This window comes from Hyperoodon ampullatus (assembly GCF_949752795.1).
Source record: "Hyperoodon ampullatus genome assembly, chromosome: 6".
NCBI classification, from domain to species: Eukaryota; Metazoa; Chordata; class Mammalia; order Artiodactyla; family Ziphiidae; genus Hyperoodon; species Hyperoodon ampullatus.
This window is the reverse complement of record NC_136919.1, coordinates 37,344,088-37,360,894: the sequence shown is the minus strand read 5'-3', so window position 1 is coordinate 37,360,894 and position 16,807 is coordinate 37,344,088. Positions and strand designations below refer to the sequence as shown.

The following is a 16,807-nucleotide window of genomic DNA, read 5'->3' as shown; positions in this document are numbered from 1 at the left end:
GTGCATTAGACTCTATAATTTAACAAAGGTGACACACATCTGGATAAAGCATCCTAAATATTCATCTACTTTCAGTTAAAAAAACAAAGTCAAAGAAATAGGAAGTCCCACTGACAGGGACCAGCCTGACCATGAAGTCACGGTCATCCCTGCCACCTCAGAGCTCTGGCCTTGGCTGTTGGGGGAGCGCCCGCCTGCCAGGGTGTGTCGGGTGGTGGCCGGGACCCAGGGGAGACTCATTGGCAGCAGCTGTGGGAGCCAAGCCTCCTGGAGACCTGAGTAAATGAGACGAAGGTGAAGTTCTCACAGTTTTCCAGCTTGACCTTCTTGGCTAAGTTCGGGACGATTCCCCGAAGAGACCTCAGTCCCATCCTCTGTTCCTCGTACCACACGCTGCCCATGTCTGCGGCCTCCTTCCTGGCGGTAAGGTAGAAAGGGGACTTGGCCTCCATCTGGGTGGTTGGTCGGTGGATGTACATGTACTTGTAGAGGAGGCAGTAAGGGCACTGCTTGTGTCCCCGGGAATGCTCGTGGTAGATCTTCCCGTGGCACACTCGAGTGGAACTACTCCGACTCTCCCGCTTGACGCTGTCTGTCCGGGCAAAATAGGGCTGGTTCTGTGGGTCTTTGAGCAGCTCGATGTCCCCATACATCAGATCAGCATGCTCCTGCAGCGTCCGCATATTCAGGTATTGGCTGTTGTACTTGACCACGGTGGACAGAAGGATGATGGGGCTGTCATCCCCCAGACACCCTGCCTGCCACATCTCCTCCTCATCAGAGAGGGAGAAGTAGACGATGTTGCGAGAACGGGCACCTGACATCCCTGCCTTACTCAGCACCCACAGCTTCTCCTTGAGCTTCTTGGTGGAGGAGTTGAAGGTGCTGCTGGTGATGGAGAAGCCCACGCCCGCGTTCTTCAGGATGCGGTCCAGGCCTCGGCGGATGGCGTGGAGCGACGTGGCCAGGAAGTCTGAGCCGTCGCTCTTCTTAACGGTGACATAAAAGTTCTCGAGCAGCTCGTTCAGCTTCACTGCAGGGATCTCAAATGAGACAAACATTGAGGTTACACATTTGCGGACACCCAAGTAGCCAGACCCCTCCTTCCTTCTCCTGATCCTCACTAGGGGCTGTATTTTGGATAGCCCTCTAGAGGGCTGCCTTCTTAGCATGATATAGTGGAAAAAACAGTGAATTTCATGCTGGAAGATCTAGGTTCCACACTGGGATCCACTTAGTCCCTTTAAACCTCAGTGTTCTAAGCAAACAGGATGGGAGATGATAATCATACCTTCTCAAAGAATTATTGTAATGCTTAAATAAAGTAGTGGATGTGAAAGGGTTTGTAAATAGTAATGAACACACACACACAACATATATATGTGTGTGTATATATATATATATATATATGTAATCATTTTTATTATTGGCCTTGTAACTTTCACCATTCCTCTCTGGAAGGCCCTTTCGTCTCTTTTCTAGCAAATCATTTCCTTCCCTCCCCTTCAATAAAATTCAGCCATCGTCTTTGAAGAATTCCTGAACTAAACTTATCAAACTGAATCATTCCGACATTAATTTCCCTGATCTCTGCGTGTACTTGGTGCTGTAGGGAAAGATGACTCACATGTCCATTTTGCACAGCAAGTTAATGCCCCTTGATTTTTCACTTGAATTTATCTGAATAAGTCTGGAAATATTTCTGACTTAATGATCGATAGGGTTTCAATGTTAATATTTGTTCAAAAGATATGAAAGACTTAATGATTATACTGACAATTAGAGAGTACTCCTTATTTAGGCATGGCAGGAGAAGGAAGGTTGGTGGGTAAGAAAGCTTTACTTTCAAGAGGGAGCCATAAAGATAAAACCAGACCTTGCTCATAGTCAGTTTAGGTTGAATACACATTCTAGGACAAAAGATAGTCTCAGTAAGAGATGTTTTAAAAGTAGAAACTGTACAGGTAACATTCATTCTTCTAATAGCCCTTGGGTCAAAGAGGAAAATAAAAACTGAATTATAGATTAAAAATGAGGCAAACTGAAAACATTACATATCAAAATGTATGAGGTGTTGCCAAATATACTCCAATAACACCACAGTCTTAATTGCTTTTGTTAGAAACTTTATTAAAAATAAGCGAACACTATTCAACACAAAAGACTAGAAAAAGTAAATCAAGTTCAAAAATAGAGTGAATCAATAAAAATAAAACAAATTAATGAACTGGAAAAGATATAAATTGGTATAGATAAAAAATGAAAATATGTAATCTTTGAAAAGACCTATAAAATTGACAAACTTCTAGCAAATATGACAGAAAGAGAGAGAAAGAAGAGGAAAGGAAATATACATATAAACAATATTAGGAATGAGAAAGACTATAACTATAGAAAATGAATAAAGAATATGAAAGAATATCATAAACTATGCATATTAATTTGAAAATATAAATAACCTGAACAATTTTCTAGCAAAATATAAATTACCAAAGTTGGTTCAATAAGAGGTAAGAGATCTGAAGAGCCCCAAGCAAGAGAAGAGAATGAAATGACTGTCAAAGATGTATGTCACTCATAAAGAGATGGTGTTATGGAGTTGATTCAGCTTTTCTTTTATATGTAAACAGTTTTGGAACACAGGAAAAATAAGCGTTCTTCATTTTTTTCTAATCCAAATCTGATAGATATTATACCAAAGACGCAAGAGGGAGGAGATATGGGGATATATGTATATGTATAACTGATTCACTTTGTTATAAAGTAGAAACTAACACACCATTGTAAAGCAATTATACTCCAATAAAGATGTTAAAAAAAATTACACCAAGATGAAAACATTAGAATCTTTTTTATGAAGTCAGGAATAGTATGAGAATGATGAATATCATTGCTATTATACAACAATGCTCTGAAGATTCTGGCCAGCCAAGTAAGACAAGAAAAAGAAATTACACACACACACACACACACACACGTATGTATGTATATATGCATATAGGAAAGGAAAAAGACAAAACAATTGTTTTCTGATAATCTAATTGTTGGTCTAGGAAACTCCAAGAGATTCAGTCGAAAAGCCATCAGAAAGAATAGGGTAGCTGCATACAAAATATAAAAAGCAATAGTTTTCTTACATACCAGTAAAAACCAGTTAAAATAACTTCTCAATAACCATGACACCCAAAACTCATCTGGTTTCAGGTTTTTATGCTGTCACTTGCAACTCCCTACTTGCAGGTGTTAACTGCTCTTTGTATTAGCTGGGACTTGTGTGGTTGCAAGAGAGAGACCAAACTTGAAACAGCCTTGGCAAAGAGGGATATCAGAAATAGTGGATTTCAAGGCCATCAGGGCTCCACCTCTCACCTCTGCTTCTCTGTACAGAGCTGCTTTCTTTATGTAGCCACTTAGCACTCCCCAAGGGTTATATCTTACAGCTTCAGGTACTGGCAAGAGTCCAACTCTCATTTTCAGTAGAAAAAAAGTCTGAAGGAAGGATTCTGATTGGCCCACTCCTGATCCAAACAACCGACCAAAAGGTGGGCCACTGTACTAACATAATGGCTTCTGCAGTAACCATGGGGATTGTAGGAGAAGAATGGTTCCTTAAATAAGGGGTGCTGAGCAGAAAATCGTACTACCTTAGTGTTTAAAAACAAAACAAAACAAAACAAAACAACTAACCTCTGATAGCTTCCTTTTGCCCTTCAGATAAATTCCAAACTGTTTACCTTGTATGCAAGTCTTTACAATCTGCTTCCACCCTATGGTAGATTGTTTGCAAAGACAGCCACAACCATCTCTCCCCTCCCTGTTCTTACGCCCCTTTGCAATGTGACTCTGCTGCTCCTCCCATCAGGAAGTAGAATCTATTTTCCCACCCTTGGAATCGCGGCTGGCCATGAATTAATTTGGCCAATAGAATGTGGTAGAAATAACAATGTGTGAATTCCAAATCTAGGTCTCAAGAGGTTCTGCTTTCATCTTACAGGTTCTTACAGGTTTGCCTCCATTGTCGTAGTACATGATGTTGCCACGTACGGAAGCCCAGTTAGACCTCAGGAACGTGTGACTCAGAGACAAGCTGCCTCCCAACTCATACACAGATGACTGTACCCACATGAGTATCCCAAGTGAGACCATTAGAAGAACCACTTCTAGCTGAGAAAACCCCATATCATGAGCAAATAAAATGAATGTTCTGTTAAGCCACTAAGTTTTGGGGTGGTTTGTTATGCAGCAACAGATAACTGATACACACCCTATTTCTCTAGCTTAATCTTTTGTTCTCTTTATACTCTGTTTTCCAGCTTCACTGAACTTTGTGCCATTCGTAGAAACCACAGGGCTCTTTCATGCTTCCAAGTCTTTGCATATGCTATTTCCTCTGCCTAGAATGTTTTTTCTTCTAATCTTCTCTATTTGGAAAACCTCTATTCCTTGTTTCAGATCTAGCTCAAATTCTGCTGTCTATATAAAAGGCTTCTCCAGCTTCCCTAAGCAAAGTTACTCTCTCACCTGGAATCCCAAGGCACTTAATTTAAATTTTATTATGGCCCTCTCCATATTGCACAGCCTTTTATCTATTTATATGTCTGTCTCTCAAAGTGGACTGAAAGCTTCCTGAATGCAAGAATTACATCTCATACATGACTGGTTCTTCATGCTGAAGACCCTACCAGAAGGCCTGAAATGTATCATAGATACCCAATGAACTGATAAACATGGGTTAAAGCAATGAATTAACCCTGGAGTCAGGAGAACCAAGCTGACTTAGGGTGCAGAACATTTCTCTTGATTATACCACAAGTTTCAAAGAAAAATCACAGCAAAAGCAATTCCTGAAGAAATGTCAAGTCACAAAATTTATATTCTTTGTACACAAGAAACTGTTCATTCTGGCCCATATTGCCTGCCTCCTTAGTTTTCTCAGATTGAGTTTTGGTTGATAATTATTCCTCGAGGTCTTAAATTGTTATGAAGACATTGCAGGAAAGTATTTTCCTTCATGAGCCACTCTGAAGGTCAAATTCACCATGGATTACAAATTGGGCTTTTTTTTTTTTTTTAATTGGCTGCACCGGGTCTTAGTTGTAGCACACAGGATATTTAGTTGCAGCATGCATGGGGGCTAGTTCCCTGACCAGGGATCGAAGCTGGGCCCCCTGCATTGGGAGCGCAGAGTCTTAACCGCTGGACCACCAGGGAAGTCCCCAAACTGGGTTTTCTTGATGTGAAAATGACCAAAGAGAAGTAAGAGGTTGTCATGGGGCAGATGACTCCAGGTGGGAAAGAGCAGTATAAGAAGACTGACTTGCTTGGCAAATCCCAAAGTTCTGGAACTATGTAGTAATCCTTGGCAACTGAAAGGATTAGACAAGTAAAACCAAGAGTTACTTTGGGGAATGCCTCAAACTCCCCTTTGTGATAATCTTGGCTAGTGGATGAAGAAAGTGGAGAAAATGCTTGTGAACTACAAGTACTCTAATAGGAAAAAAAATGAATCTTGAAGTAACCACTGCTGACAACAAAAATGACTTCATTTTTGCAGTTACTAAATTTCACTTTATTGAGAAAGACAGGTATTGAACTTCAAGATGCTCTATTTTCTGAGTGAGGCTAAGGAATATGTAAATCAATGAGATAGCAACTTTGAGGGAGATGTATCAGTGAGGATCAGGTCACACTTATGAAGAAAAAATACCATGTGGAACACACATAGTAGATCACAGAGTGATGAGAGTGTGAGACTGGCAGGGTACACTCTGCTAATTTAGATCACATTTTGAAGTCTGATTTGACTCTTTTCTTTCCTCCTTGAAAAAATAACTAAATTTGAGGTTTACCAGCTGCCAAACCATGATAAACAGCTGTAACCTAGCTTGTTTGCTGCTAGCTATATCTAGCTTTAAAGACACACTTAGGGGCTTCCCTGGTGGCGCAGTGGTTGAGAGTCCGCCTGCCGATGCAGGGGACACGGGTTCGTGCCCCGGTCCGGGAAGATCCCACAAGCCGCGGAGTGGCTGGGCCCGTGAGCCATGGCCGCTGAGCCTGCGCGTCAGGAGCCTGTGCTCCACGACGGGAGAGGCCACAGCAGTGAGAGGCCTGCATACCACAAAAAACAAACAAACAAAAAAAGACACACTTACACTAAAAATACCTTGCACTGAGACCAAAAAGTGAGATTAAGACTATGGACTTTGATGCCACAATTCCTTCTTTTAACAAAAATACTGGCTAATGCTCTAAGAGACTGGCCTCTTTCTTAAGAATTTAACCATTAAAAATATTTAAGTGGCCCATGTGAGACAGAGGATTGAAATATATCTTCTTCCTCATCCATTATTCCTCCAAACAACACAGGTGAAACGAGAAGTGATGATAAGGCACACCCAACTGGACAATCGAGACATTTTTACTACCTGAGATGTATATGTTACCTATGCCATGAAGGTTATGGGGAAATGGGGCTCTTTTTATGGATTCCTGCAGGGAAATGTAAAGTTTCCCAGTAATGGACAACTGTCTTCATAGTGACTTCACAAAGTCTGGAAGACAAGATCCTCTGACCTAGAAAAGGTTAAGGTTAGGGGTTGAAGACATGGTGATGAGGGTCTATGAGAATAGATGAATTTTAAAATTATTATTAATAAAGGTGAAATTGTTACATTTTAATAGATTTATTTGCTTTTTTATTGTGGTAAAATATACATAATATAAAATCTACCATCTTAACCATTTATAAGTGTACCATCCAGTGTCATTAAGTACATTCACAATATTGTGCAACCATCATCACTACTCATTTCCAGAACTTTTTCATCATTCCAAACAGAAACTGTACTCATTATACAATAACTCTACATTTCTTCCCCCTGCCAGCCCCTGGTAACCTCTATTATACTTTCTGTCTCTATGAACCTGTCTATTCTAGGTAGCTTACATAAATGGAATCATATATTTGCTCTTTTGTGTCTGACTTATTTTACTTAGTATAACACTTTCAAGGTTCAGCCATGCTGTAAGCATGTATCAGTACTTCATTTCTTTTCATTGACATATAATATTCCATTGTATGGATATGCCACATTTTGTTTATCCATTCATCTGCTGATGGACATTTGGGTTGTTTGTACATTTTGGCTGATGAATAATGCTACAACAAATATTTGTGTACAGGTTTTTGTATAGATATATGTCTTAAATTTTCTTGAGTATATGCCTATGAATGGAATTGCTGGGTGAGAGTAACCTTATGTTTAACTTTTGGGGAACTGCCAGACTTTCCAAAGCAGTTGCATCATTTTGCATTCCCACCAGAAATGTAGGAGGGTTCCAATTTCTCTACATCCTCATCAACACTTGTTATTATCTGTTTTTCTTTTTTTTATCCTAGTCTTTCTACTGAATGTGAAGTAGAATCTCATGTGATTTTGTCTTGCATTTCCCTGTGGTCTAATGAGCATCTTTTCACGTGTTTATTTTCGTCATAATAATGGTTTAATGCCCTTGTCTGCTAATTCTAAACTCTGTGTCAGTTCTGGGTTGGTTTTGATTGATTCATTCTTTAAGTGATATATTGATATTTTCTTGCTCCTTTGCAAGACTGAAAATTTTTGTTTAGTTGCCAGAGATTGTGAATTTTACTTCTTGGGTTCTGGATATTCTTATATTCCTATAAATATTCTTAAGGTTTGTTCTGGGACATAGTTAAGTTACTTGAAAACTGTTTGACCCTTTTGGGTCTTGCTTTTTCTTAATTAAAAAAAATTGAGATATAATTACCATATGACACTATATCAGTTTCAGGTGTATAACATAATATTTTGATATTTGTATATATTGCAAAATGATTACCACAATAAATCTAGTCAACACCCATCACCATACATAGTTAAAAATTTTTTTTCTTGTAACAAGAGCTTTTAAGATCTACTCTCTTAGCAACTTTCAAATATACAGTACCGTGTTATTAACTATACTCATCATGCTGCACATTACATCCCCAGGCCTTTTGACCACCTTCACCCATTTTCAACACCGCTCATTCCCAGCCTCTAGTGACCACCAATCTGTTCTTTGTAGCTAGGAGGTTTTTTGTTCTTTTAGATTCCACATATAAGTGAGATCATATGGTAATTGTCTTTCTCTGTCTGACTTATTTCATTTAGTATAATGCCCTCAAGGTCCATCCATGTTGTTGCAAATAGCAAGATTTTCTTCCTTTTTATGGCTGAATAATATTCCATTGTATCTATACACCACATATTCTTTATCCATTCATCCATCTATGGATACTTAGGTTGCTTCTATGTCTTGGCTATTGTAAATAATGCTGCAATGAACACAGGGGTGTATATATCCTTTTGAATTAGTGTTTTCGTTTCCTTTAGATAAAGGATCGCATGATAGTTCTATTTTTAATGTTTTGAGGAACCTCCATACTCTTTTTCTATAGTGGCTGCACCACTTTACATTTGCACCAGTAGTGCACAACAGTTCCCTTTTCTCCACAGCCTTACCAACATTAGTTAACTCTTGTCTTTTGATAATAGTCATCCTAACAGATGTGAGGTGATAGCTCACTGCGGTTTTGATTTGCATTTCCCTGACGATTAGTGATATCTAGCACCTTTTCATGTAGCTGGGTCTTGCTTTTCAGATTTGTTGGGTAGGGTTAGAGCAAAGCTCAGTCTGTGGTTAATTATTCTCCACATTTGATGCAAGACCTTTCTAAAGTCTCTACCCCACGAATCCTGAGGTTTTTCCTGTCTGACTGGTGGGAAGAGGTACTGTTTCCAGTTCTGTGTGAGCTCCAGGTACTATTACCTCTGATTCTTTCAGGCATCTTTTTTTTTTTTTTTTTTTTTTTTGCCCAGCCTTGAGTAGTTTCCTCACATGCAGATGTTGATCAGTACTCAGCTGAATATTTGAGACAGAATAGCTTCAGATCTCTCACGTTCTCTTTCTGTGTAGCTCTCTACTTTCGAATATTCTGTTATGACAATTCTAGCCACCTGGGTCTCTCTGGACTCAGTTCCATTTCCTCAACTCAGCAAATCTGCTGGGCTCTGCCTGCATGCTCCCTCCCTGCACCACAGCCCTGTAGACTCTTTCAAGGCAGCAAGCTGGGGCACATGTAAGGCTCAACTTGTTTCCCATCTCTTAGAGATCACTGCCCTTCTTTGTGTATTATATAATACCTTGCAAAACATTAGTTATATCATTTGTCTGTTTTTTGGTTGTTTCTGGCAGGAGAGTAAATCTCCTCCAAATTGGTTGGAAGTGAAAGACTTAACTGATTTTTCTCCTGGGCATGGGTTATATGTTCCCACTTCTTCCTATGTATAGTAACTGTTGATTGTATGCTAGAAATTGTGAATTTTACATTATTAAATTCTGGATTTGTCTTATCTTTTCAATGAATGTTGTAACTTCTTTCTAGTTGTTCTCATGTCCTCAGCCGCCCTGAGCTCTGATTTCTGTCTCCCCTCAACTCAGCAAGATTGCCAGGCTCAGTTTGGGTTCCCCTCCCTTCAATGCAGTTTAAAAATTGTCTCCAGGGCTTCCCTGCTGGCGCAGTGGTTGAGAGTCCGCCTGCCGATGCAGGGGACATGGGTTCGTGCCCCGGTCCGGGAGGATCCCACATGCCGCAGAGCGGCTGGGCCCGTGAGCCATGGCCGCTGAGCCTGCGCGTCCGGAGCCTGTGCTCCGCAACCGGAGAGGCCACAACAGTGAGAGGCCCGCGTACCGCAAGAAAAAAAAACAAAAGAAAAAATGTCTCCAGGCAGAAAGTCTGAGAGGTGGTCAAGCACCCATCTTAGGGATCAAGTCCTGTGCTGCCTGTTCTGTAGGAAGAGTTATTTCATATATTATGCCCAGTTTTCTAGCTGTTACAGCAGGAGAGTAATTCTGGACCCTTCTATTCCTTTATGGCCACAAGTGGAAATTTCAATTTATTTTCTAATCTGCTGGATCATTTTGATTAGTATGTTGTTGCTTTTTCATTTTTATAATTCTTTTCATTGTTTCAACAAACATTTCATACATCCTTAACCTATAATCTACTATCTAAAGTCCCTGGTGTCTAAATCTGTTCTTTGTTGTTTCTATTCATTCTCATTCATGGTGATGTATTTCCTTAAGTGGATAGTGATTTTTTTTTTTTAATGAGCACACATTTAGTTGGTCTTAATCTGTGAAAAATCTGAGCACCTATATTTTGGATGTTTCCCTTCAAAGATTATTAGCATATGACTCTGCAAGGAGCCAGGGTATGCTACTGACCAAGAACTTCTTTAGACACTTGCAGGGTCTGCTCTTCAATCAAGGATTCTTCAGTTTAGCTCCCTGCCTCTTCCCTTCTTAATGATGTTATCAACATAAGCCCTGAGAAAGAGCCCTGCCTTTCATACGTGCTTACTGCTCACACGGCTCCTGTTTTGATCCTGTGGATGGCTCCCTTTCTTTCTGCAAGTACAGCAGAAAGGCCCCTCACAGTATCTAGGGCACCATGCTGCCTGAAGTAGAAATCTGGACTTCCTATTCCATCTCTTGTTGGTGCCCTAAACACATCACCCAAACTTGGAGATGTCACCTGCCCTTGCGCTTCAGTTATGACTTCTATTTGCAATATCTTTGAATCTATACTTCCAGCTTTAACATTTCCCCCATGTTTTAAGTCCCACCTTCCCAAATGCTTATTCGACATATCCATCTGGTAGACATCTCTATTATCTAAACTCAACATATCCAAATCAAAATACATCTTTCTGTTCTGACTCTACATGTCCAAGAATTTTCCCTTCTATTCACAACCCTCCAACATTTCAAGTTGGAAGAGATTCTAAGGGTTCATTTTACAACTGGGGAAATTGAGGACCAAGAATATTAATACATTTTTGCTCATCACCTCCAATTAATTGCTCTATAATATTATGTTTCTTATGTTTCTTCCTGTTCAAAAAAATTCAGTGTTTCCCTTTCACCTAACCCTTAAGATATTTGCAGATCTTATGGTCAGAGTGTTTCTGTTATAACAGTCCCTTCTCTGCTGCAGCCCCCCCAATAATCCTTCAAATAAAGTCTCTCCTTACAAACAAACACAAAAACAAAACAAAACTTCAATGGTTTCCCAATATTCACAAGATTTCAGCTTGCCATTTAAGGGTTGTCAAAATCCAGTTTTATAGTCCACTACTCCTATATATGAAGCCTCTGCTGCAGGCAAGTGGGTCTATCCCTTTAATTTTTACTCTTTCTTACATGACTCAGCCTAGAAGACCCTTGTCTTCAATTCTGTTGAAACCCTACCTCTCCCTCAAAATACAGTTTAAATATCAATTCCTTTGCTAGTCTCAACAAACTGAAATTAATTTATCCATCTGAATTTTTTGGCATTTCTGATCTATAAATTCCGAGAACACGTATTAAATTCTGTTTTGTACTGTGGATATTTTTCTATTTTATGGTCTTTCAAAGTTTCCTCAGGCAGAAAGTACCTGTTCTGTGTTCCCCACAATACTTAGCACAGTGCCTGACACATGGAAGCTCAGTGAAGTTGACCAAAAGAAGAAGTAAACTTAAGGGTTTCTTACCTTGGTGATGTCTGTGTGATCTTTAAGCCCATTGGTCATACACCAATATCGCCACACATTCAGGGCATACCGTGTTGCTTTGGTTGTATTTGGGCTTACTGCACTGGTACACAGATCATTCAAGTCATCATTAATATTAAATACAGGAAATTTGTTGAGCTTAGTAGAATATGCTAGAAACAAAAACAATAAAAGGCATTAAAATAATTTGCCATTACCTTCCTCAGAGAATTGTATCTTCGGATCATGTTAAATAGTAGAAAACTCCTAAGAGATACAACACGTTAAAAAATGAAATTTCTATCAAGTATACATAAATTAGAATAAATACAGGAGGGAACAATGTTTATAGCATGAAATCGATGTAGTAACCTTGCATTTAATCCCAACAATTTTGCCATATGTATTAACTGATATACTAATGCAGGCATTACAATAATAGAAGGGGGAAAATGAATGCAGAAAAACAAAGAATGTTCTATCTAAAATTTTCACTGTAAAAAAATAGCATTTATGTTAACAACAATGACAAAAGGATAGAAAGAAAGGAAGACAAGTTACACATCCTTTCTCTTTTCCTTAGCACATGAAGAGCTGTTACTTCTCTGCAACATATAGTCTCAAATATCTTATTTGTCATCCTGGACAGCACTAAATTAAATGGTATTAGCATATTTCTTTATTTCTTTTCACAAATTGATAAAGAGAGAGAGATTTCAACCCTGACTCCACAACCCATCAGCTAGCTTAGAGTCAGAATGGAACGTCAAGTAGAATATTAGGGAAAGAGGGGGATGCTCCAGAGGGGCTCACATTGTCTCAGAGGAGAGCAAACAGATTTTAAACTGCAAATGCCACTGCAGCCTGTGGATCAAAAACCACATTCACAGAAAGATAGACAAGATGAAAAGGCAGAGGGCTATGTACCAGATGAAGGAACAAGATAAAACCCCAGAAAAACAACTAAATGAAGTGGAGATAGGCAACCTTCCAGAAAAAGAATTCAGAATAATGATAGTGAAGATGATCCAGGACCTTGGAAAAAGAATGGAGGCAAAGATCGAGAAGATGCAAGAAATGTTTAACAAAGACCTAGAAGGATTAAAGAACAAACAAACAGAGATGAACAATACAATAACTGAAATGAAGACTACACTAGAAGGAGTCAATAGCAGAATAACTGAGGCAGAAGAACAGAGGAGTGACCTGGAAGACAGAATGGTGGAATTCACTGCTGCGGAACAGAATAAAGAAAAAAGAATGAAAAGAAATGAAGACAGCCTAAGAGACCTCTGAGACAACATTCAACGCAACAATATTCGCATTATAGGGGTCCCAGAAGGAGAAGAGAGAGAGAAAGGACCCGAGAAAATACTTGAAGAGATTACAGTCGAAAACTTCCCTAACATGGGAAAGGAAATAGCCACCCAAGTCCAGGAAGCCCAGCAAGTCCCATACAGGATAAACCCAAGGAGAAACACGCCGAGACACATAGTAATAAAACTGGCAAAAAATAAAGACAAAGAAAAATTAAAGCAGCAAGGGAAAAATGACAAATAACATAAAGGGAACTCCCATAAGGTTAACAGCTGATTTCTCAGCAGAAACTCTACAAGCCAGAAGGGAGTGGCATGATATACTTAAAGTGATGAAAGGGAAGAACCTACAACCAGGAATACTCTACCCTGCAAGGATCTCATTCAGATTCGATGGAGAAATCAAAAGCTTTACAGACAAGCAAAAGCTAAGAGAATTCAGCACCACCAAACCAGCTCTACAACAAATGCTAAAGGAACTTCTCTAAGTGGGAAACACAAGAGAAGAAAAGGACCTACAAAAACAAACCCAAAACAATTAAGAAAATGGTCATAGGAACATACATATCGATAGTTACCTTAAATGTGAATGGATTAAATGCTCCAACCAAAAGACACAGGCTTGCTGAATAGATACAAACACAAGACTCATATATATGCTGTCTAAAAGAGACCCACTTCAGACCTAGGGACACATACAGACTGAAAGTGAGGGGATGGAAAAAGATATTCCATGCAAATGAAAATCAAAAGAAAGCTAGAGTAGCAATACTCATATCGGATAAAATAGACTTTAAAATAAAGAATGTTACAAGAGACAAGGAAGGACACTACATAATGATCAAGGGATCAATCCAAGAAGAAGATATAACAATTAGAAATATATACACACCCAACATAGGAGCACCTCAATACATAAGGCAACTGCTAACAGCTATAAAAGAGGAAATTGACAGTAACACAATAATAGTGGGGGACTTTAACACCTCACTTACACCAATGGACAGATCATCCAAAATGAAAATAAATAAGGAAACGGAAGCTTTAAATGACACAATAGACCAGACAGATTTAATTGATATTTATAGGACATTCCATCCAGAAACACCAGATCACACTTTCTTCTCAAGTGCACATGGAACATTCTCCAGGATAGATCACATCTTGGGTCACAAATCAAGCCTCAGTAAATTTAAGAAAATTGAAATCATATCAAGCATCTTTTCTGACCACAACGCTATGAGATTAGAAATGAATTACAGGGAAGAAAATGTAAAAAACACAAACACATGGAGGCTAAACAATACATTATTAAATAGCCAAGAGATCACTGAAGAAATCAAAGAGGAAATCAAAAAATACCTAGAGACAAATGACAATGAAAACATGATGATCCAAAACCTATGGGATGCAGCAAAAGCAGTTCTGAGAGGGAAGTTTATAGCTATACAAGCCTACTTCAAGAAACAAGAAAAATCTCAAATAAATAATCTAACCTTACACCTTAAGGAACTAGAGAAAGAAGAACAAACAAAACCTAAAGTTAGCAGAAGGAAAGAAACCTTAAAGATCAGAGCAGAAATAAATGAAATAGAAACAAAGAAAACAAGAGCAAGGATCAATAAAACTAAAAGCTGTTTCTTTGAGAAGATAAACAAAATTGATAAACCATTAGCCAGACTCTTCAAGAAAAAGAGGGAGAGGACTCAAATCAATAAAATTAGAAATGAAAAAGGAGAGGTTACAACAGACACTGCAGAAATACAAAGCAGCCTAAGAGACTACTACAAGCAACTGTATGCCAATAAAATGGACAACCTGGAAGAAATGGACAAATTCTTAGAAAGGTATAACCTTCCAAGACTGAACCAGGAAGAAATAGAAAATATGAACACACCAATCACAAGTAATGAAATTGAAACTGTGATGAAAAATCTTCCAACAAACAGAAGTCCAGGACCAGATGGCTTCACAGGTGAATTCTATCAAACATTTAGAGAAGAGCTAACACCCATCCATCTCAAACTCTTCCAAAAAGTTGTGGAGGAAGGAACACTCCCAAACTCATTCTACAAGGCCACCATCACCCTGATACCAAAACCAGACAAAGATACTACAAAAAAAGAAAATTACAGACCAATATCACTGATGAATATAGATGCAAAAATCCTCAACAAAATACTAGCAAACAGAATCAAACAACACATTAAAAGGATCATACACCAGGATCAAGTGGGATTTATCCCAGGGATGCAAGGATTCTTCAATATACATAAATCAATCAATGTGAAAAACCATATTAACAAATTGAAGAATAAAAACCATATGATCATCTCAATAGATGTAGAAAAAGCTTTTGACAAAATTCAACACCAATTTATGATAAAAACTCTCCAGAAAGTGGGCATAGAGGGAACCTACCTCAACATAATAAAGGCCATATATGACAAACCCACAGCAAACATCATTCTCAATGGTGAAAAATTGAAAGCATTTCCTCTAAGATCAGGAACAAGAGGGGGATGTCCACTCTCACCACTATTATTCAACATAGTTTTGGAAGTCCTAGCCACGGCAATCAGAGAAGAAAAAGAAATAAAAGGAATCCAAATTGGAAAAGAGGAAGTAAAACTGTCACTGTTTGCAGATGACATGATACTATACATAGAGAATCCTAAAGATACCACCAGAAACTACTAGAGCTAATCAATGAATTTGGTAGAGTAGCAGGATAAAAAATTAATGCATAGAAATCTCTTGCATTCCTATACACTAATGATGAGAAATCTGAAAGAGAAATTAAGGAAACATTCCCATTTACCATTGCAACAAAAAGAATAAAATACCTAGGAATAAACCTACCTAGGGAGACAAAAGACCTGTATGCAGAGAACTATAAGACACTGATGAAAGAAATTAAAGATGATACCAACAGATGAAGAGATATACCATGTTCTTGGATTGGAAGAATCAATATTGTGAAAATGACTATACTACCCAAAGCGATCTACAGATTCATTGCAACCCCTATCAAATTACCAATGGCATTTTTTACGGAACTAGAAGAAAAAAATCTTAAAATTTGTTTGGAGACACAAAAGACCCCAAATAGACAAAGCAGTCTTGAGGGAAAAAAACGGAGCTGGAGGAATCAGACTCCTGGACTTCAGACTATATTACAAAGCACAGTAATCAAGACAATATGGTACTGGCACAAAAACAGAAACATAGATCAATGGAACAAGATAGAAAGCCCAGAGATAAACCCACGCACCTATGGTCAACCCATCTATGACAAAGGAGGCAAGGATATGCAATGGAGAAAAGACGGTCTCTTCAATACGTGGTGCTGGGAAAACTGGACAGCTACATGTAAAAGAATGAAATTAGAACACTCCCTAACACCATACACAAAAATAAACTCAAAATGGATTAGAGACCTAAATGTAAGACTGGACACTATAAAACTCTTAGAGGAAAACATAGGAAGAACACTCTTTGACATAAATCACAGCAAGATCTTTTTTGATCCACCTCCTAGAGTAATGGAAATAAAAACAAAAATAAACAAATGGGACCTAATGAAACTTCAAAGCTTTTGCACAGCAAAGAAAAACAAAAGCAAGGCGAAAAGACAACCCTCAGAATGGGAAAAAATATTTGCAAACGAATCAACGGAAAAAGGATTAATCTCCAAAATATATAAGCAGCTCATGCAGCTCAATATTAAAAAAACAAACAACCCAATCCAAAAAATGGGCAGAAGATCTAAATAGACATTTCTCCAAAGAAGACATACAGATTGCCAACAAACACATGAAAAGCTGCTCAACATCACTAATTATTAGAGAAATGCAAATCAAAACTACAATGAGGTATCACCTCACACCC

General features: G+C 38.6%; 1 protein-coding gene across 1 annotated transcript in view; it reads right to left on the bottom strand.

Moving 5' to 3' along the window:
* Positions 1-236: 236 nt before the first annotated feature.
* KIAA1958 overlaps positions 237-16,807 on the bottom strand; it is a gene marked incomplete at its 3' end in the record, with an annotated part of 85,453 nt that continues 68,882 nt past the window's right edge. The window contains exons 4-5 of the mRNA XM_079706254.1: positions 11,601-11,773; positions 237-1,043 (exon numbers count right to left, since the gene is read on the bottom strand). Coding sequence (XP_079562380.1) covers positions 237-1,043; positions 11,601-11,773 — 980 coding nt within the window. The remainder of the gene's footprint in view (positions 1,044-11,600; positions 11,774-16,807) is intronic.